The 22,500-nt window shown below is 45.4% G+C and overlaps 1 protein-coding gene across 2 annotated transcripts in view; it reads left to right on the top strand.

Annotated features, from left to right (window-relative positions):
• mthfd1l (methylenetetrahydrofolate dehydrogenase (NADP+ dependent) 1 like) overlaps window positions 1–22,500 on the top strand; it is an 82,624-nt gene that overhangs the window by 5,504 nt on the left and 54,620 nt on the right. For both annotated transcript variants that reach the window (XM_076272592.1, XM_076272593.1), the window contains 8 exons: window positions 612–720; window positions 3,309–3,388; window positions 4,223–4,320; window positions 5,334–5,507; window positions 7,232–7,368; window positions 11,481–11,527; window positions 13,479–13,586; window positions 18,896–18,970. In XM_076272592.1, coding sequence (XP_076128707.1) covers window positions 612–720; window positions 3,309–3,388; window positions 4,223–4,320; window positions 5,334–5,507; window positions 7,232–7,368; window positions 11,481–11,527; window positions 13,479–13,586; window positions 18,896–18,970 — 828 coding nt within the window. The remainder of the gene's footprint in view (window positions 1–611; window positions 721–3,308; window positions 3,389–4,222; window positions 4,321–5,333; window positions 5,508–7,231; window positions 7,369–11,480; window positions 11,528–13,478; window positions 13,587–18,895; window positions 18,971–22,500) is intronic.

The raw sequence follows: 22,500 nt of genomic DNA, 5'->3' as shown, positions 1-22,500 counted from the left end.
ACACACACACCAACACCAGCTCACACACACACACCAACACCAGCTCACACACACACACACCAACACCAGCTCACACACACACACCACACACACACACACCCACAACAACATCAGCTCACAGCTCTGCAGAAACACTTAAGGAAAACTCTGAATTTTTCATATTGATTTGTTGATATGATAGGTTGTGGTTGTGTTGTTCTGATGTTGTGCTTGTGTTGTCCTGATGTTGTTCTGATGTTGTGGTTGTGTTGTCCTGATGTTGTGGTTGTGTTGTGCTGATGTTGTGGTTGTGTTGTCCTGATGTTGTGGTTGTGTTGTGCTGATGTTGTGGTTGTGTTGTGCTGATGTTGTGGTTGTGTTGTCCTGATGTTGTGGTTGTGTTGTGCTGATGTTGTGGTTGTGTTGTCCTGATGTTGTGGTTGTGTTGTCCTGATGTTGTGGTTGTGTTGTGCTGATGTTGTGGTTGTGTTGTCCTGATGTTGTGGTTGTGTTGTGCTGATGTTTTGGTTGTGTTGTGCTGATGTTGTGCTTGTGTTGTGCTGATGTTGTGCTTGTGTTGTGCTGATGTTGTGGTTGTGTTGTCCTGATGTTGTGGTTGTGTTGTGCTGCAGGTGGAGGGGGCCGATGCGGTGGTGGTGTTGGGGGGGGCTCCCTCCCCCTTGCTGCCTGGATGGCTGAAACCTGGAGCCGCCCTCATCTCCTGCAGCCCCAGCTTAACAGGTGACGCACGCACGCACGCACACACTCACGCACACACAACATCCCAGACAACATCCCAGGTCGTGCGCTGAAGGACTGCGCAGAGGAGCTTAAGGATGTCTTCACAGACATCTTTAACACTTCCCTGAAGCAAGCCATCGTCCCATCATGTTTCAAAGCTGCCACCATCATACCTGTGAAAACTGCTCCATCCTGCTTCAATGACTACCGCCCCGTGGCACTGACACCCATCATCATGCATTCAACACCATAATACCACAACAACTCATCTGCAAACTTGACAAACTGGGACTCAGTACCTACCTCTGCAACTGGCTACTGGACTTCCTCTGTCAGAGGCCCCAAGTAGTACGTGTTGGCAACAATACCTCAAGCAGCATCACACTGAGCACAGGGGCCCCCCAAGGCTGCGTGCTCAGTCCGCTGCTCTTCACCCTGCTGACGCATGACTGCACTGCAACTAGGGTTGCAAAATTCCGGGAATTTTCAAAGTTGGAAACTTTCCATGGGAATTAACGTGAATATATGGGAATTAACAGGAATAAACGGGAATTAATTGGAATAAACTGGGAATTTTTAATATGGCACGTTAGTCTATAACAGGGAACTTAAATGTAGTGGACAAAACCCCATCTTGCAGCATAAAATTAGTTAAAACAACCCGATTTGATTGCAGTCAAATTTCTACCCTGCACATATGTCAATCACATGCACACAGCAATCGGAATAGGCTGCTAGACATAAAGGAAATCTATGGTGCGTTCTAGTGATGGGCAAATGTAGCTTTGGTGAACCACTAAACCACAGCAGTGTGAAGCTAGCAACACTAATGAAAAAGTCCAATATGGCTGCCACATGTAGATTTTTCAACATAAAAGTCCTTACCCAAACCAGTATATGTAACCAAAAATATTGGTTTGCTAAGGACTCTTATGTTGAAAAATGTATGTGTGGCGGCCATCTTTTTGCTTTTCAGCTAGTGTCGCTAGGTTCACACTGCTGTGGTTCAGTGGTTCACCAAAGCTTCATTTGCCCATCACTAGTGAGTTCATATGCATGGAGAATTTTTTTTCCAACCAATCGGATTTTGTTGTTGAGTGGTGTAGTTTATCTTGGGCAGTTCAGTGTTGCTAGTTTAGCACACTAGTAAACATTAGGCAGAGAATGGGATTTCTGCTAGCATGTTAGCTACAAATCATATATTACGAAACAAAATGTTAATATTTGTATATGAAACAGTTTGTATGAATTACCCAAAATTCCATGTTAATTCCCGTAAATTACATTAATTCCCATAATTTCCTTTAATTCCATGAAAGTTTCTAATTTGGAATATTTTCAAAATTCCCCAGCTTAACTTCCCATGGTAAGTTTCCGGAAATTTACCGGATATTTTCCACCCCTTTGCAACCCTAACTGCAACCTACAGCAACAATCACATAGTGAAATGTGCTGATGACACAACTCTGGTGGGTCTCATCACCAAGGGCGACGAGACTCAATACAGGTTGGAGGTCGACCTTCTGACCACGTGGTGCAGGGACAACAACCTCCTGCTGAACGTCAGCAAGACCAAGAAAATTGTTGTTGACTTCCGGAGAGGTCACACCCAACACCTGCCACTGACCATCGACGGTGCTGTGAGAGCATCCTCTCCAGCTGTATCGCTGTGTGGGGCGGAAGCTGCACTGAATACAACAGGAAAGCCCTGCAGCGCATAGTGAACACAGCTGGAAGGATTATTGGTGCTTCACTCCCCTCCCTGAAAGACATTTACACCTCCCACCTCACCCGCAAGGCGACCACAATTGTGAGTGATTCAAGTCACCCCGCTCACAATTTGTTTGATCTACTGCCCTCTAGGAAAAGGTACAGAAGCCTGCGCTCCCGCACCACCAGACTCACCAACAGCTTCATACTCCAGGCTGTTAGGATGCTGAACTCTCTCCCCCCTCCACCCTCAGCTACATAACATCCTGGAGTTTGGACCCACAATGGCTGCCTTGCACTACTCCACTTGCACTACTCCACTTGTACACTTTGCAACTTGTTGTTGTTGTCCTGAAAACACAACACTTCTGCTGCTCTTACATAACTTGCACCACTATGCCACTTGCTTACTTAGGTCAAACAGAACTACCTCAGCCATTTATTGGCCGGACTTTGCACTATTATATTGACTGTCTACTCTATGCACAATTGCACAATTTCAACCCAATTTTGCTGCTCTTATTTCTTCATTGTATGTGCCTTCTTATTTACTTTTTATATTGTTTACTTGAATGTTATGTTTGTCTGTGGACCTAATTAGTAAACTATGTCTTGTCTCCACCGTGGGATAGTGGGAAACGTAATTTCGATCTCTTTGTATGTCCGGGCATGTGAAGAAATTGACAATAAAGCAGACTTTGACTTTGACACGCACGCACGCACACACACAGACACACACGCGCACACACACTCACGCACACACACGCACACGCACGCACACACATACACACGCGCACACACACACACACACACAGTGCTGCTGCGGTGTTAATGTGATGTTTGTAGCCTGTTGCTAAGCGCTGTTCCCTCACCTGCAGAGGCCTGTGCGGGGGCGGAGTCTTTGGCCGTGAGCTCCTGGACTGAAGTGGCTCAACTGAGTGCTGCCTTCAGGATGCAGGTGAGATGCCCCCTACTGGTCACTATATGCCCCCTATACGCCAACATGCCCTCTACTGTTCACTATATGCCCTCTACTGTTCACTATATGCCCCCTATACGCCACTATATGCCACCTATACGCCAACATGCCCTCTACTGTTCACTATATGCCACCTATACGCCAACATGCCCTCTACTGTTCACTATATGCCCTCTACTGTTCACTACTGTATATGCCCCCTATATGCCCCCTATACGCCACTATATGCCACCTATACGCCAACATGCCCTCTACTGTTCACTATATGCCACCTATACGCCAACATGCCCTCTACTGTTCACTATATGCCCTCTACTGTTCACTATATGCCCCCTATACGCCACTATATGCCACCTATACGCCAACATGCCCTCTACTGTTCACTATATGCCACCTATACGCCAACATGCCCTCTACTGTTCACTATATGCCCTCTACTGTTCACTATATGCCCCCTATACGCCACTATATGCCACCTATACGCCAACATGCCCTCTACTGTTCACTATATGCCACCTATACGCCAACATGCCCTCTACTGTTCACTATATGCCCTCTACTGTTCACTATATGCCCCCTATACGCCACTATATGCCACCTATACGCCAACATGCCCTCTACTGTTCACTATATGCCCTCTACTGTTCACTATATGCCCTCTACTGTTCACTATATGCCCTCTACTGTTCATTATATGCCACCTATACGCCAACATGGCCAAAGTGCGTTCCCATCAGGACCCTGGTGTTGTACAGGTGAAGGATGGAGGCGGGGCTGGGTGATTTGTTCACTTCCTGGTTTGTGTCCAATCAGAATGTGGTCCAGAGCTGTGGGATGTGGGCGGAGTGTCAGAGGTATCAGCCCTGGAGGCTCCGCCCCCTGAAGCTGCAGCCACTTTCACCTGTGCCCAGGTACACCACACACACACACGCGCACACACACACACCTCCAGTCACACTGAGAACCACTCTTATTTGTACCCAGGTACACCACACACACACACACACCTCCACTCTTTCCTGTACCCAGGTACACAACACACACACACACACACACACACACACACACACACCCCTCCACTCTTACCTGTACCCAGGTACACAACACACACACACACACACACACACACACACACACCTACACCTCCAGTCACACTGAGAACCACTCTTACCTGTGCCCAGGTACACAACACACACACACACACACCTCCAGTCACACTGAGAACCACTCTTATTTGTACCCAGGTACACCACACACACACCTCCACTCTTACCTGTACCCAGGTACACAACACACACACACACACACACACACACACACCCCTCCACTCTTACCTGTACCCAGGTACACAACGCACACACACACACACACACACACACACACACACACACACACACACACACCTACCTCTAGTCACACTGAGAACCACTCTTATTTGTACCCAGGTACACCACACACACACACACACACACACACCTCCACTCTTACCTGTACCCAGGTACACAACACACACACACACACACACACACACCCCTCCACTCTTACCTGTACCCAGGTACACAACGCACACACACACACACACACACACACACCTCCAGTCACACAGAACCACTCTTATTTGTACCCAGGTACACAACACACACACACACACACCTCCACTCTTACCTGTACCCAGGTATGCAACATACAGTTCTCACACACGCCCCATTTACCCACATTTACACTCCAATCACACTGAGCGCTGTTCTCACCTGGGCCCTGTTACACACACACACACACACACACACACACACACCTCCAGTCTCTGTCATCATCATTCCCTCTTTCTCTCTCTCTCTCTCTCCACCCTCCCTCTCCTTCTCCCTCTCTCTCTCTCTACCCCTCCTCTCCCTCTCCTTCTCTCTCTCTCTCTCTCTCTCTCTAGTGATCTGTCCATCTCGCGGGCCCAGACTCCTAAGCCCATTGGTCAGTTGGCTCAGGAGATCGGCCTGCTGCCCGAAGAGCTGGAGCTGTACGGACGCTCCAAGGCCAAGGTGCGCCTGTCACTGCTGCAGCGTCTGCAGGAGCAGCCCAACGGCAAATACGTCATCGTCGCCGGGTATGTGTGTGTGTGTGTGTGTGTGTGTGTGTGTGTGTGTGTGTGTGTGTACAGACTCAAAGGCCAAGGTGCGCCTCTCTCTGCTCCAATGCTTCCAGGAGCAGCCATATGCCAGTGGCTAGTTCTCCAGGCTAGTTCTCCAGGCTAGTTCTTCAGGCTAGTTCTCCAGGGCTAGTTCTCCAGGCAAGTTCTCCTAGTTCTCCAGGCAAGTTCTCCTTCCTAGTTCTTCAGGCTAGTTCTCCAGGGCTAGTTCTCCATGCTAGTTCTCCAGGCTAGTTCTCCAGGCCTAGTTCTCCAGGCTAGTTCTCCAGGCTAGTTCTCCAGGCTAGTTCTTCAGGCTAGTTCTCCAGGGCTAGTTCTCCAGGCTAGTTCTCCAGGGCTAGTTCTCCAGGGCTAGTTCTCCAGTGGCTAGTGGGAAACCTCCTTGGAAAACCAGGTTTATTGCTGGAAGTGGTGTTGGTGGGTGGCCAGTAGGTGGCACTCTTCCCTCTGGCCAAAAAGATCGATCCCAATGCCCCAGTGCAGTGACCGGGGCACTGTACTGTAGGAGATGCCGTCCTTTGGATGAGATGTTAAACCGAGGTCCTGACTCACTGTGGTCATTAAAGATCTCATGGCACTTACCGCAGAGTAGGGGGTTCCCCGGTGTCCTGGCGAAATTCCCAACCTGGATCATTCAATCTGGCCCCCTATTCACCCCCCCCCCCACTGTGATTGGCTCATTCATTCCCTGACTCTCCACCTCAAGATTGTGTGTGATGACTGTTCTGGCGCATAATGTGGGTAGGTGCTACACATTGGTGGTGGTTAGTGAGGTTCTATATAACCTATATAACAAATTCGTGCAGCGTACCAATGATGCTAACCGGATTTAATAGCAATTTAGCAGTCGTCTTGCACGATTGTGAATGTTTGGATTACATGTGCATGCTGAGGAGGGATGCGCCTGTTGAGAGGGAGAGAGAGAGAGTGCGCAAGGGGCAAGGACTCATTGAGAGTCTGTGTTGAGGTAGGCCTACTTCTATCGCCTAGGCTACTCTGGTCGAGTTGCACTTATAGCTACAATGCAAGATATATTTAGCCTATTTATTTATGGACAACGTAAGGCCGGAGGTGTGTGTTGCTTTTAATTATCGAATGTTCTATCGAACTTATTTTTTATTTATATCGATTACATGTCTATTGCGATACATATCGTTATCGTTTTATCGCCCAGCCCTAGTGTGTACTGTACAGTACAGTATTGGGGTGAAGGGCTGTGTGTGTGTGTGTGTGTGTGTGTGTGTGTGTGTGTACTGTACAGTATTGGGGTGAAGGGCTGTTCCTCAAGAACTTATTGAGGTTCTGCACTGTGTGTGTGTGGGGGGGGGGGGCTGAGGCCTGGAGATTTCATGTGTTCAGGGAATGTACTGACACCCCCACCACACACACACACACACACACACACACACACACACACACACTGCAGAACTGGTGTGTGTGAGTCTTATTCCACTGGGTGAGGGCAAGAGTACGGTGACCCTGGGTCTGGTCCAAGCCCTCTCTGCTCACCCTGTGTGTGTGTGTGTTTGTGTGTGTGTGTTTCCAGCATTACTCCTACTCCACTGGGTGAGGGAAAGAGTACTGTGACCCTGGGTCTGGTCCAAGCCCTCTCTGCTCACCCTGTGTGTGTGTGTGTGTGTGTGTGTGTGTGTGTGTGTGTGTGTGTGTGTGTGTGTTTCCAGCATTACTCCTACTCCACTGGGTGAGGGCAAGAGTACTGTGACCCTGGGTCTGGTCCAAGCCCTCTCTGCTCACCTGCAGCTCAACTCCTTCGCCTGTCTGAGACAGCCTTCCCAGGGACCCACATTTGGAGTCAAGGGTAGGTGTGTGTGTGTGTGTGTGTGTGTGTGTGTGTGTAGGACTGCCCTGTGTGTGTGTGTAGGACTGCCCTGTGTGTGTGTGTGTGTGTGTGTGGGTGTGTAGGACTACCCTGTGTGTGTGTGTGTGTGTGTGTGTGTGTGTGTGTGTGTGTGTGTAGGACTGCCCTGTGTGTTTGTGTGTGTGGGGGGGGTGTTCCTTAATCCTCCTGAAGGTAGTTAGTTGCTGTATGCAGGGTTCCTGCGGATCCTTAAAAAGTCTTAAATACAACTTTCGGTTTTTAAGGCCTAAAAAAGTCTTAAATTGTCGGGGATGTCTTGAATTTTCGAAAGGGAGGTATTAAATTTGCGTATGGGACCGCCAGCGAGTGAGCGAGCGCAAGAGAGCGAGTGAAATGTCTCCATCCATCCGAACGCAATTGTATACGTGACTATATAAGGCTACGGGAGGAAGTGTAGTGGTTGCAGAGTGAAGATGATTTTCACAGGTTTGGTTAAAGGTGTGAAAACGGTAATAATATGTACAAATATGCCTGACGTTTTCATGGTGTAGCCGAGGCCTGAGACATACGCAGGTAGCCTACGTGAGCGGTAGAATGAGCGGGAGAAAGTTGATAAGCCAGTTAGCGATAGGGTGGCCATACGTTCCAGGGCTCCAGACTAACTTTTTGCACTGGTTGCACTGGTGCGCCTAACTTTTTTTCTTAGGTGCACCAGCACAAAAGTTAGGTGCACCCAAATTTTCAACCACATCGCATTTAACACCGCAGCAGGTTCACTTTTTTCCCTTAATTACTGTCCTATATAGGTTGTCCTATGACTTATGATTTACAATTCTACAAGAAAAGTAACTTAATAAAGTATTGGTGCTTTAAGTGCTTCACTGAGCTGAAATTTAAACTCAAGGTGTATTAAATAAAAATAACAGTGAGTAAATTAACAGTGCACGTCTTTTAAGGGCTTCAAACTGCACATCTCATGGCTCAATGTTTTACATACTATCCTTCATGATCTTTAGGCCTTGGCTAAACCAGCTCGCCATGCTAGCATCTTCCATAGAAATGTATTTGAGCACAATTTAAAGAGATGTTCCAAGTAGCCTGGAACATCTCTTTCACATTTTTAATCACATTTTTATGTGATTTTGCAATGATGATTGCAATAATCATTTGAAAGCCCCACAATGCAATTTACTTTTTAATTTTAGTATTTTTAAATTTTCAATAAGAACATCACTATGGTTAATGCAGTAACGAAATAGTAGGCCTATTATTATATTGCATATTGCAATGACTTGCCATGCTCGATCTAAATGTGTCCATTCAATTCACCGTACACAATGACCACTGTATACATGCAGGGAATATTCGGGCTTTAAATGTAGCAGCGATATTCGGTTTGCGCCAAATACCCGATTAAATTGATTGATGCCATCAGAATGAGTTTACACAACTCGCGCGCAAAACGAATATTGCTGTTGAAAACCGGGTTACTCCCTGCATGTAACTGCGGTCAATGACGCACTCCTTTTCGGCGATATCTGTATCTCTGTCGTTCGGTCGTTCTATGCATTGTTCGCAATTTTAAGACGTCTTTTCATCTGCAATGACTCCTATAAATTTGGCGCAAGTGGCATTCCTGTACGTCGGGTTTACGTTCAAACTATTTTTCTGGTGAATAATTATTTCGGACTGAACTTGGTGAAGGGAAGTTTCACTAGGCCTATCGTAGGCAACGATAAACTTGATCATCATCTCGGGCTCGTCTGATCGGTTTGCTGCTGAAAGGCAGTGGGGAGAGGGGACATTTATTTCAGCCTATGTGACCACACTGTAATGCAACTACATCCACTCTGTTTATCTGACGGGTCTCTGACATCTCTCTCTCTCTCTCTCTGCAGTACGCATTTTCAAATTTACACACAGGCACTGGGCCACGGCCAATCAGAGGGGAGGTCCCGCCCTTCACCATCTGTGATTTGTTTAAACCACGATATTGGCCAAATATGTGTCTGTTATTGAACCAATGGTAGAGTTTCAATGCGGACACTTTTTCCTCTCTCGAATAGCTGGTCGCACCGGTGCGATTTTTTTTTAGTCGCACTTTTGAAAAATTAGGTCGCATATGCGACCAAATTGGTCGCACTCTGGAGCCCTGCGTTCGAATTTAGGCCGGTCATATGGATTTTAAAAGCCCTGTCCAGCGTCCGGCGCAGCCTCAAGCGTCCGGCGCAGCCTCAAGCGTCTCAAGCGTCCGGCGCAGCCTCAAGCGTCTCAAGCGTCCGGCGCAGCCTCAAGCGTCCGGCGCAGCCTCAAGCGTCCGGCGCAGCCTCAAGCGTCTCAAGCGTCCGGCGCAGCCTCAAGCGTCTCAAGCGTCCGGCGCAGCCTCAAGCGTCTCAAGCGTCCGGCGCAGCCTCAAGCGTCTCAAGCGTCCGGCGCAGCCTCAAGCGTCTCAAGCGTCCGGCGCAGACTCAAGCGTCTCAAGCGTCCGGCGCAGCCTCAAGCGTCTCAAGCGTCCGGCGCAGCCTCAAGCGTCTCAAGCGTCCGGCGCAGCCTCAAGCGTCTCAAGCGTCCGGCGCAGCCTCAAGCTCATTTGTTCTCTTTTTCTCATTGTTCTCGCTCATTTGTTCTCTTTTTCGGAGTTTTCGCAATCAGAAGGAAATACTGTACATGTTAAGTTGATCTGTTTGTATCTTTCCAGCGTGTGTTGCTGGCCTAGCCTAGGGAAGAAAATATCTGTCTAAGTTATAATGCCTGTAATATCTGTCAGCAGCTTGCTTGCCAGCCTTTCCCAGTAGGTCTACTTCGCAAAAGTTGTGAAATATAACCGCATATTTTTTTTGATTGTCGGCGACTGGCTACATAAAAAAACGTGCGTTCATAATACGTGCAGTTTTCAGCAGGATCCGAGGAGGGAGGACCTCTTAATTAATTAATTTAAAACAAAACAATGGTTTTACTATGTTTCAGTCAAGCTTTGGTTTGTTTAGATACAAGGATTAACTTTAATTTGCTGTGCTGTATATGGGACATATGATGCATATGGGAATAGATGCACATAGTAAATTATATAAAGTAGGCCTATTAAAATATTTAAATAGCTTAGTCTAACTTTGAAAAAAAATATTGAAGAGAATCCAGTCCAGTGCACATGTCTTACATAGGCTACTACACATAGGCTACTACAGATACAGGAGAAGAACAGTCAGTCTCAGCCAGTAAGCACAACCAGATATGTACAGCCAGCTTCAAAAGCAAGCAGCCCAGACCCTAAAATTTGGGCATTTATAGCTGTGAAGGTAATTCACACAATTATTTTTCTTTAGCCAAAATGTATTTCGTAACTTCTGTAGACATTCAAAATTGGATGGGGGTTAAAATTAGTAAAAAAAAAGAACTGTTGCATTAAAAAAAAAAAGTAAGTTGTCGTAGCCTATGCATCTTTTTGCCGTGCTATAGTCTTAATTTTTCCATTTAGATGTCTTGAAAAGGTCTTAAAAGTCTTTAAATTTGCACTTGGAAAATGTGCAGATACCCTGTGTATGATATTTCCTCTCTTCCCCTCTCTCTCTCTCTATCTATCTCTGTCTCTCCATCTCTCTCCATCTCTCTCTTTCTCTATCTCTTCTACTCACTCTCTCCCTATCTATCTCTCCATCTCTCTCTCTATCTATCTCTCTCTCTGTTCATCTCTATCTCTCTCTCTCTCCATCTCTCTTTCTCTCCATCTCTCTCTCTCTCTATCTCTCCATCTCTGTCTCTCTCTCTATCTATCTCTCTGTCTCTCCATCTCTCTCCATCTCTCTCTCCATCTCTCTCTTTCTCTATCTCTTCTACTCACTCTCTCCCTATCTATCTCTCCATCTCTCTGTCTCTCTATCTATCTCTCTCTGTTCATCTTTATCTCTCTCTCTCTCCATCTCTCTCTCTCTCCATCTCTCTCTCTCTCCATCTCTCTCTCTCTCTATCTATCTCTCCATCTCTGTCTCTCTCTCTATCTATCTCTCTCTCTCTCCATCTCTCTCTCTCTCTATCTATCTCTCCATCTCTGTCTCTCTCTCTATCTATCTCTCTCTCTCTCCATCTCTCTCTCTCTCTCTCCATCTCTCTCTCAGGTGGGGCAGCAGGTGGGGGTTATGCCCAAGTTATTCCTATGGAGGAGGTAAAGCTCTGTGTGTTTGTGTGTGTGTGTGATTGTGTGTGTGTGTGTGTGTGTGATTGTGTGTGTGTGTGTGTGTGTGTGTGTGTGTGAGTCTGAATCTGCGTGTGTTTATAGTGTTTGTGCGTGCGTGTGCGTGCATGTGTACGTGTGTGTGTGTGTGTGTGCATGCGTGTTACAGCGGGTTACAAGGTACAAAAAGATATTTATTACCAGAAATTAAAGATTACAGTAACGACAAACGAGTCTAGGGTATTGAAACGAAAATCAAAAAGCAAGCGGGTTCTCAGGACAGGCAGCCAGACGGCAGCGATATGGCAAAGGCCTCTAACAACGGGACGGACTGAAGTGATGGGGACGACTCCGGATCCTAAACGCCTAGGTTGGCCTTAAATAGCATTGCACCCCTGGGTTTCTGTGCCTGGCGCGCAACCTGTGCCAGTGCGCATTTTGCGTGACACCGGTGCAAATCAGTCCATTCTCCTCCAGGGGATCCTGCCCTTGTCGTCGAACACTGCTACAGGCAGCAGCGCTCTTGTTCGTGGCATTGGAGAGGGTATATCTGAGATGCCTCTTCACCGCATTTCTCTGCAGTCCGATCTCGCCAGTGGGGAAGTGGTAGTAGCCGCACGCAGTCCGATCTCGCCAGTGGGGAAGTGGTAGTAGCCGTACGCGCGTCTCTGCCTGTCCCCAACGTAACACTCTTGCTGGGAAATGATGTCGTTCGTGGGAAAGTGTTCCGTGGCGATCCGCCATTAGAGGTTGTGGTAGAGCCTCTGATGTCCGAGAGCCCGGATGAGTGTGAGCGTGCGTTTCCAGACGTATTCCACGCAAATGCAGTTTTGTGTCGTTGTGCCTTGACTTTAAAAAGCCTATCACACGCTTCAGGCTTAGCGATGAACGTATCATTTAAAGTCACGTCTGGCACGTCTGGCATGACCGACTGTGCTGTGACTCTTTTAGCTTGTGCACGAGTAACTGCAGCATCTTTAGTGCTCAGTTCAGCGGCGGACAATTCAATATTATATGACTTGGCCACATTTAACAATTGTGCTTTGTTGAGTTTATGAAAGATTCGAAAATATGGTGATTTAACGAAATCCTCGTCGGTAGCCATCTAGAGTAAACAATTAAATGTAACAATTATTCTAAACCAATTGAGAGGCAGAAATAAAACTACAATCCCTCACACACAGGTAATACTGTAGAACAACAAAGTAGCAAGTTTACAAACAATCGAAGCTACGCGAAAAACTAAGCTACAAAGTAGCGGAACGAAGTGGTCACACACAAAGAGCACGGAAAGCGCGCACGGCAACTAAGACCACAAACAAAGACCTTCTTCCTCACGGAGAAAAGTCGCTGGATTACTGCTACGAACAGCGAGCATACAAAAAGATCCAGAGCATAACAGACAAATCGGCCACACACAAAACGATGAGTACCAAGGGTGAGAATAGTGGACCTACACGGTCTAATCTCAAACCCCCAAAACAAAAGCTATAAGAATAGTGGACCTACACTGTCTAATCTCAAACCCCCAAAACAAAAGCTGGTTATCTGCGGGGCTTCAGTAGCCTACTCAGCTCGAGGCTACGATGTGAGGACAGCAGCAAAGCAAAGCTGACCACTCTCACCCACAAAGAGCCCCCGCCTGAGTTATCCACCCGGAAAGGAAGAAACAGCGACTACCAAACACCGAGAAAAAAAAACACAATCAAGCCCAGGGCACTCACCAAAAGAGCAGCCGATGACCCTGACAGCCACAGTCCCCTGAGACGTAACGAAGGGAGCAACGAGGGAGCTACAAAAATCACGGACTAAGAGCGCCCAATTATGTTACGAACCAAAGTAACATAAAGAGGGAAGGCGCACACGAATTGCTTCGCAGGGTGTGTGTGTGTGTGTGTGTGTGATGATGCTAAGCTTCTCCCTGTCCTCTCCTCTGCTCCAGTTCAACCTGCACCTGACGGGCGATATCCACGCCATCACTGCAGCCAATAACCTTCTGGCCGCCGCCGTGGACGCCCGCATCCTACACGAAGCCGCCCAATCAGATAAGGTGACTTTTGTGACATCATTCTCTTCCATTGTGACATCAATTGCTGTATTATAGTGTATGCTAAATGTAGCGTATGCTAACTGCATAAAATGCTGTATTCTAGCGTATGCTAACTGCATCAAATGCTGTATTATAGTGTATGCTAAATGTAGCGTATGCTAACTGCATCAAATGCTGTATTATAGTGTATGCTAAATGCAGCGTATGCTAACTGCATCAAATGCTGTATTATAGTGTATGCTAAATGTCAATGTCAAATTTATTTATAAAGCGCATTTACAGACGGCTTAGCCGCACCAAAGTGCTTCACAATAAAGTGCAATAAATAAAAACAGGAAGGCACAAAAACAAAACAAAAAGGGCTACAGTTAAAATAAATTAAGAAAAGCAGAAAAAGAACATTTAAAACTAAACACTGGGGCATAAAGGGAGACACTAGCCAAAGGCAAGTGAAAAGAGGTGGGTCTTTAAAAGGGACTTAAACACATTTAGAGACCGAGCTGAACGGATGTGGAGGGGGAGGCAGTTCCAGAGTCTAGGGGCTGCCACTGAAAAGGCTCTGTCCCCCCTAGTTTTCAGCCTCGCCCTGGGTTCTTCCAGCCGCAGTTGGTCTGCTGACCGTAGTGCTCTGGAAGGGGAATTGTGGTGTAGAAGATCAGACAGGTAGGTGGGGGCCAGATCATGGAAAGATTTGTATACAGTCAAGAGGAGTTTGAAATTGATGCGCTAGTGGATGGGGAGCCAGTGGAGTGAAGCCAGAACTGGGGTGATATGTTCACGTTTTTTAGTGCAGGTGAGGAGTCGGGCAGCTGAGTTCTGAACCAACTGCAGGCGGCGGAGCTGGGATTGATCAATGCCAGTGTAGAGAGCATTACAGTAGTCCAGTTGTGAAGTGATGAAGGCATGGATGACTCTCTCAAGATCGCTCTGGGGCAGGTAGGCTTTGGTCTTAGCTAGGGTTTTGAGGTGGAAAAAGCTCTTCCTAACTACTGCACTGACCTGCTGTTCAAACTTGAATTTGCTGTCAAAAATCACGCCCAGATTTCTGACAGAGGGCCTGATGTTAGAGGCAATGGGGCCCAGGGCATTGGTGGAGAAGGCCAGAGAGGTTTTGCCAAAGACAATTAACTCAGTCTTGCTCTTGTTAAGGTTGAGGAAGTTTGCACCTATCCATGCCTTGATGTCAGCAAGACACGCAGTAGATGGAGTGCAGCCTGCCTATCAGCCTTAAGAGGGATATACAGCTGGACGTCATCTGCAAAGCAGTGGAAGGAGATGTTTTGTTTTGCCAGGATATCCCCTAGGGGTAAAATGTACAGTAAAAAGAGGATGGGACCCAAAATAAAGCCTTGAGGGACCCCGCAGGGGAGGGGGGCAGGAGAGGAGATAGAGTCTCCTAGCTGGACAGAGAAGCTACTATCGGCCAGGTAGGACCGGAAGAACTCCAGGGCTGAGTCTTTGATGCCCACATGATGCTCGAGCCGAGCCAGCAGGATCCTGTGATCCACCGTGTCGAAGGCTGCTGTTAGATCTAAGAGCACCAGGATCACAGGGCTACCTGAGTCAGCGGCTAGGAGCAGGTCATTGAGGACTCTCAGGAGCGCAGTTTCTGTGCTGTGGGCTGTTCTAAAGCCAGACTGGAACTTCTCATAGATGTTATTGTTGGACAGGAAGGATTGCAGCTGGACATAAACCGCTCGCTCAAGGACTTTGGATAGGTACGGTAGCTTGGAGATAGGCCTGAAGTTTGAAAGTATAGCGGGTCAAGGTTGGGCTTTTTTAGTAATGGTTGAACCACAGCATGCTTGAACGCAGCCGGGACGCAACCAGAGGTGAGGATGGTGTTTATCAGCAGCAGGGGGAAGGGGGCAACCGTGTCGAGGACAGTAGCATCCTTGAGTAGACGGGAGGGTAGGCAGTCAGAGGGGCAGTTGGAGGGCCGCAGATGTCTGACTGCGTCAGAGAGGGAGGATAGGGAAATGGGCTCAAACTGCTTGAGGACAGCTGGCAGGGGGAGGGGTGGAGGGGCAGGGAGTGGGATGGCAGGGGTATCTGAAGGCCTTAGAGCGGCAACCTTGTCAATGAAGAATTTTTGAAAACTTTCACAGAGGGCGGGTGATGGCACAACAAGGGATTCATTACGGGGATTTAAGAGAGAATTCAGTGTATTAAAAAGAACCTGGGGTCTGTGACTGTTTCTGGAGACCAGGGTGGAAATGTACTGAGTTTTAGCAGCTTTAACGGCTCGGTGGTAGTCCAACAAGCAGCTACGAAGGATTTTGAGGGAGCGTATGCTAACTGCATCAAATGCTATATTATAGCGTATGCTAAATGTAGCGTATGCTAAATGCAGCGTATGCTAACTGCATCAAATGCTGTGTTATAGTATATGCTAAATTTAACGTATGCTAACTGCATCAAATGCTGTGTTATAGTGTATGCTAAATGTAGTGTATGCTGTATTCCAGTGTATCCTATAATCCAGTGGTTTTCAAATGGGGGTACGCGTACCCCTGGGGGTACGTGAAGGCACTCCAGGGGGTACGTGAGATTTTAACCCTTAGAACCTGATTGACGCAAAGTCCATCAAAGAACAAACCCTTTCTTCTCTGTTACATTGCTCCGCAACTGTTCATCGAGATGAAACCATTATTGTGTGACTAAGCAGAAGTGGGGCTTTCCAACGAGACCACACACTTGTCTGTACATTAAAGTATGAAAATGACAAAAAAAACGATCTTTCTGGCTTATGAAAACAGACAAAGTGACAGCAAAATAATAACTTCATATAGCTCGACTTACCTCACGTTTTTGTCTGTTTTTGTGGCAAAGCATGTTTATAATCCAACGCTATTGTGTGTTTCTCTATGGCAAAGAATGTTCATAATCCGGTTTTGAGATCCTAGCAAATTCCTGCATGGCATCCAATTCAAGGCTCACATTGCATCCCAATTTGTTCGACAAAGAAACACCTTTTTTGCCTTTACTTTGTTCATGGCAATGCAGTAAAAAGTTGTAGAGAATCATAGGTGCAGACACCATAGGCACACATTGGCTAACACGCAAACTCTGGTTCAGTCAGGTCAGATCTTAGCCCCAGAGAATCCCTCCACCATGGCAATGATATTGCCAGATTCAGGACAGTCTGCCCTACACACACATGAAATGCATGTAGAGCTATGAGCTTGCTGTGGTGAGATACATGTCAAAATATAAGATTTTTTATAATAAGCTTTTTATATTTTATTTCTTTAAAAATCAATGCTAGTACTAATACATGAAAAAATTAAAATATACATATATTTAAAAAGTAGAATCCATGCAAAAATACTTTTAAAAAAACAATTATTTAATAAATATTTCAGGAAAATATAAGTTCATAAAATGAATTTTATATTTCAGTAGGCTATTCAATTTCATTATCCTAAAAACCCAGAGTCGCCCCCATACCATGATGGTTCGACCCAACCTGTCACATGCTACCCGCCATCACCTGTCAATCACTGTCAAAACTCAAACGATGGAGTCGTGGTTGAAGCGTAGCGGTAATTCTTGTGCGCTGGTTAGGGGGTACTTGGCTGAAAAAATATTTCACAGGGGGTACATCACTGAAAAAAGGTTGAGAACCACTGCTATAATCTATATTATTCTTACTACTCTTATCATGTTACTGCTACTACACTGCACATATCTGAACATGTTGTTCATACATTGTTTACATAGCCATATTCATTCTGTTCTTATAAGGTACTTGCTAATACACTGCACATATTTATATTTATATTTAATTATATTACTGTAAAGCACCTTCTGTAAACCAACTACATACTACTGTCTACACTGCACTATATATCTTGTCCTGGTTATGCACCACCTGTCTATACTTTGTATATCACATTACACTTTTCTGCTTTTTTGTACTTAGATGCTTAGGTGCAGGTTAAACGCAAACTGCATTTTGTTGTCTTTGTACTTGTACTCTGCACAACAACAATAAAGTTGAATCTAATCCTAACTGCATCAACAGCAGCAACACGTGTGTGTGATAACTGTGTGTATGATGACGGGGGGTGTGTGTGTGTGATAACTGGGTGTGTGATGACTGTGTGTGTGTGTGTGTGATAACTGTGTGTGTGATGATGGTGTGTGTGTGTGTGATCACTGTGTGTGTGATGACGGTGTGTGTGTGTGTGATGACGGTGTGTGCGTGTGTGTGTGTGTGTGTGATGACTGTGTGTGTGATGACTGTGTGTGTGATGACTGTGTGTGTGTGTGATAACTATGTGTGTGTGTGTGATAACTGTGTGTGTGTGATGACGGTGTGTGTGTGTGATGACGGTGTGTGTGTGTGATGACGGTGTGTGTGTGTGATTGTGTGTGTGTGTGTGATGACGGTGTGTGTGTGTGATTGTGTGTGTGTGTGTGATAACTGTGTGTGTGATGACGGTGTGTGTGTGTGATGACGGTGTGTGTGTGTGATTGTGTGTGTGTGTGTGATAACTGTGTGTGTGTGTGATAACTGTGTGTGTGATGACGGTGTGTGTGTGTGATAACTGTGTGTGTGTGTGATAACTGTGTGTGTGTGTGATAACTATGTGTGTGTGTGATAACTGTGTGTGTGTGTGATAACTGTGTGTGTGTGTGATAACTGTGTGTGATAACTGTGTGTGATGAGGGTGTGTGTGTGATTACGGTGTGTGTGTGTGATGACAGTGTGTGTGTGTGATGACTGTGTGTGTGTGTGTGATAACTGTGTGTGTGATAACTGTGTGTGTGATAACTGTGTGTGTGATGACGGTGTGTGTGTGTGTGATAACTGTGTGTGTGATAACTGTGTGTGTGATAACTGTATGTGTGTGATAACTGTGTGTGTGATGACTGTGTGTGTGATAACTGTGTGTGTGATAACTGTATGTGTGTGATAACTGTGTGTGTGATGACTGTGTGTGTGATAACTGTATGTGTGTGATGACTGTATGTGTGTGAAAACTGTGTTTGTGTGTGATAACTGTGTGTGTTCTCACTCTTGTTCCTCCAGGCCCTGTGTGTGTGTGTGATAACTGTGTGTGTTCTCACTCTTGTTCCTCCAGGCCCTGTGTGTGTGTGTGATAACTGTGTGTGTTCTCACTCTTGTTCCTCCAGGCCCTGTGTGTGTGTGTGTGATAACCGTGTGTGTTCTCACTCTTGTTCCTCCAGGCCTTGTGTGTGTGTGTGATAACCGTGTGTGTTCTCACTCTTGTTCCTCCAGGCCTTGTGTGTGTATGTGATAACTGTGTTTGTGTGTGATAACTGTGTGTGTGTTCCTCCAGGCCCTGTATAACCGTCTGGTGCCGTCTGTGAACGGAGTCCGCCGCTTCTCCCCCATCCAGCTGAGCCGGCTTCAGGTAAAGTCAGACACTAATCCTCTAAAATACCCCAGGAGTCAGACACTAATCCTCTAAAATACCCCAGGAATCGGACACTAATCCTCTAAAATACCCCAGGAGTCAGACACTAATACTGTACAATACCCCTGCCCAGGAATCAGATACTAACCCTCTAAGATACCCCAGGAATCGGACGCTAACCCTCTAAGATACCCCAGCGTTCAGATATAGAAATGCTCTTCCCTGTTCAGAGATTGATGTAGCGTGTAAAGTGTGCCACACACCACTAGATGGCGCCATTGTTTCAGTTGAGGGACAACTTAGAGAGAGAGAGAGAGAGAGAGAGAGAGAGAGAGAGAGAGAGAGAGAGGCAGGCAAGGCTAACAGAGAAGTTTGATGTGAAAGAAGACACCAATGTGACAAAGATCAAATTCAAGCAGGAAAAGAGGTGTGTTTGTGTGTGAGATTGCATTTACACCCCTTCTTAAATCTGATACCGTCCGATAACGTGTGATACTGTCTGATAACGTCCGATAACGTGTGACACCGTCCGATACTGTCTGATAACGTCCGATAACGTGTGATACTGTCCGATAACGTGTGATACTGTCCGATAACGTGTGATACTGTCTGATAACGTCCGATAACGTGTGTGATACCGTCCGATAACGTGTGATACCGTCCGATAACGTGTGATACTGTCCGATAACGTGTGATACTGTCTGATAATGTCCGATAACGTGAGATAATGTCCGATAACGTCTTATACCGTCTGATACCGTCTGCCCGGTCAGTGAGCATCTGTGGCCAATCGTGGTGTGCGCAGCACCACCAACTCCAACAGACCTCCGTCAGCCTCCGTCAGCCTGTTAACCACCAACTCCAACAGACCTCCGTCAGCTTGTTTGCTACATACTGTTGTGTAGTATACATATCAGAGGAGGCTCCTTCATTGAGGAAAGGGAGGAACACCCTCCCTAAAATTTCAGAGAAAAATAAAAAATATATAAAGTGAATTACTAATCTGATAAATTACTGTTAAAATTACTATTTTTAACACTTTGAATGAACAAAATCGTTCCCCTAGGTCAAAATGCCAACAGCACCCCCTATCGTAATTGAAAATTACTGTACGGAGGACCTTCCTCCTCAAGCCGCTCATTGAAGTCCATTATAAACGCCTCGGACCCTAGCGGCTCGTGAATCACGTCGTTTTCAATGGCCAAGGGAGGAAGCTCCTCCATACAGTAATTTTCAATTGCGATAGGGGGTGCTGTTTTTAGCGGCAACGGTGCAAGAACGTTATCTGCAGTCTAACAGCTAATCTTGTGTTGAATGGGAAGCTTGTTTTTTGCTCGTGAAATAAACAGTACAATCAGAGGACAATCTCAAATCTTGTATACATTCAAATACACTGCGAAGGTTAGGATTAAAGCAGGAAGACCAGTTCCAAAAAATCATATTCCAAAACAAGATGGTAAGGCTAGTGTAGGCTACTGAATGCTACATAGTCAGACAAATATTGCTAACTGGTAACGTTAGCACAGAAAACAGCCTAGGCTACTGTTGGCCTGTCACATACGTGGACAGTTCACTTGGTGATAAAACATTTTTGGATAGTTATGCGTATAATCATCCAAGTTATGCCTTAACTAAACAATTGTTAAAAAATTTTCTTGTTGTTAATATGTTCTTGTTTTCACCGTTCTAATTGTATCTTTGGATGGTAACATTGTTAATGAATGTTTCAGACCATGATGCATTCCTTTAATGACGTCTTCAATAACATTTGTCTTTCGAGTATGCTTTCATAAATTCCCACTTAGCCTTTACAACCTGTCTTTAAATTATAGCGATTTGGCTTTAAAAACAATAGCATGTTACAAATATCCACATTTAAGGTCTATTTTTTAATGGTAAATAGTTACATGGTTTTATAAAACAAGTGTCTATTTTTAGTATTATAGACTTTTCTGCCAACATTGAGCAAAACCTCCAGACTTTCCATAATTTTGCATAATAAATCTGGAAAACAGTATTTCATAACTAGACCTACATATCTTCCCTGACTTCCCAGATCTAAATGTACATTTATTTACATTTACATTTATTAATTTAGCACTATTATCCAAAGTGAAGTCAAATGCACAATGGTGGAAGCCAAGAATTGAACCCACAACTTTTCTGGCTGCTGCATGCTATCCTAGCTCCTTAGGTCAGACCCCCCATAAGAATGTCAGAACAGCATTTATTGCACAACATTGCCAGTTAAAATGCTACATAGTACATACTGCTGCTATAAATGTGTCTGGGTAGGCGGCCTACATACGCTATTGTTCACATATGCCACCAACACCATCACAACCTCACATTTGCCACTAACACCAATCAAGCGGACATTCCTTCCTCCGTTATTTTTTTAACCACCGGCCGCCACTGATACATATATACATATACTAACTATTAGAGTCAGCTTGTTTGCTACATACTGTTGTGTAGTATACATATATACATACTAACTATTAGAGTCAGCTTGTTTGCTGCATACTGTTGTGTAGTATACATATATACATATACTAACTATTAGAGTTAGCTTGTTTGCTACATACTGTTGTGTAGTATACATATATACATATACTAACTATTAGAGTTAGCTTGTTTGCTGCATACTGTTGTGTAGTATACATATATACATATACTAACTATTAGAGTTAGCTTGTTTGCTGCATACTGTTGTGTAGTATACATATATACATATACTAACTATTAGAGTTAGCTTGTTTGCTGCATACTGTTGTGTAGTATACATATATACATATACTAACTATTAGAGTTAGCTTGTTTGCTGCATACTGTTGTGTAGTATACATATATACATATACTAACTATTAGAGTTAGCTTGTTTGCTGCATACTGTTGTGTAGTATACATATATACATACTAACTATTAGAGTTAGCTTGTTTGCTACATACTGTTGTGTAGTATACATATACTAACTATTAGAGTTAGCTTGTTTGCTACATACTGTTGTGTAGTATACATATATACATATACTAACAATTAGAGTTAGTTATATTACGCATACTACTCTTTGGTGAGCAGGTGTATTAGTGTAGCCATGGTAACAGTCTAGCCAGTGGCATGCTTAGGCACTTCCACGGCTATCCTGCTCCTCATTGGCTGGATCAACAGCGGAGTGGTCATCATTTCCGGTGGGCCGGTGGCATTTTGGGGCCGGACCAGATCGGACCCGGGTAGATTACTCTGAAAGGGGCTTGAGCTAAAAAGCTGATATTGCTGTTTGAACACGTTTAGTATAAAGTATAAGTATACTGTTTTGATCCTGTGAGGGAAATTTGGTCTCTGCTTTTATCCCAATCCGTGAATTAGTGAAACACACTCAGCACACAGTGAACACACAGTGAGGTGAAGCACACACTAATCCCAGCGCAGTGAGCTTCCTGCAACAACAGCGACGCTCGGCGAGCAATGAGGGGTTAGGTGATATACTATAAAAGCTGATATACTATAAAAAGCTGATATTTTA

The sequence above is a fragment of the Alosa pseudoharengus genome, unplaced genomic scaffold, assembly GCF_046254945.1.
Source record: "Alosa pseudoharengus isolate Yale_2024_CS ecotype anadromous, Long Island Sound unplaced genomic scaffold, YU_APseudo_1.1 YU_APseudo_1.1_scf_7, whole genome shotgun sequence".
NCBI lineage: Eukaryota > Metazoa > Chordata > Actinopteri > Clupeiformes > Clupeidae > Alosa > Alosa pseudoharengus.
This window is presented reverse-complemented; position numbering and strand designations above follow the sequence as displayed.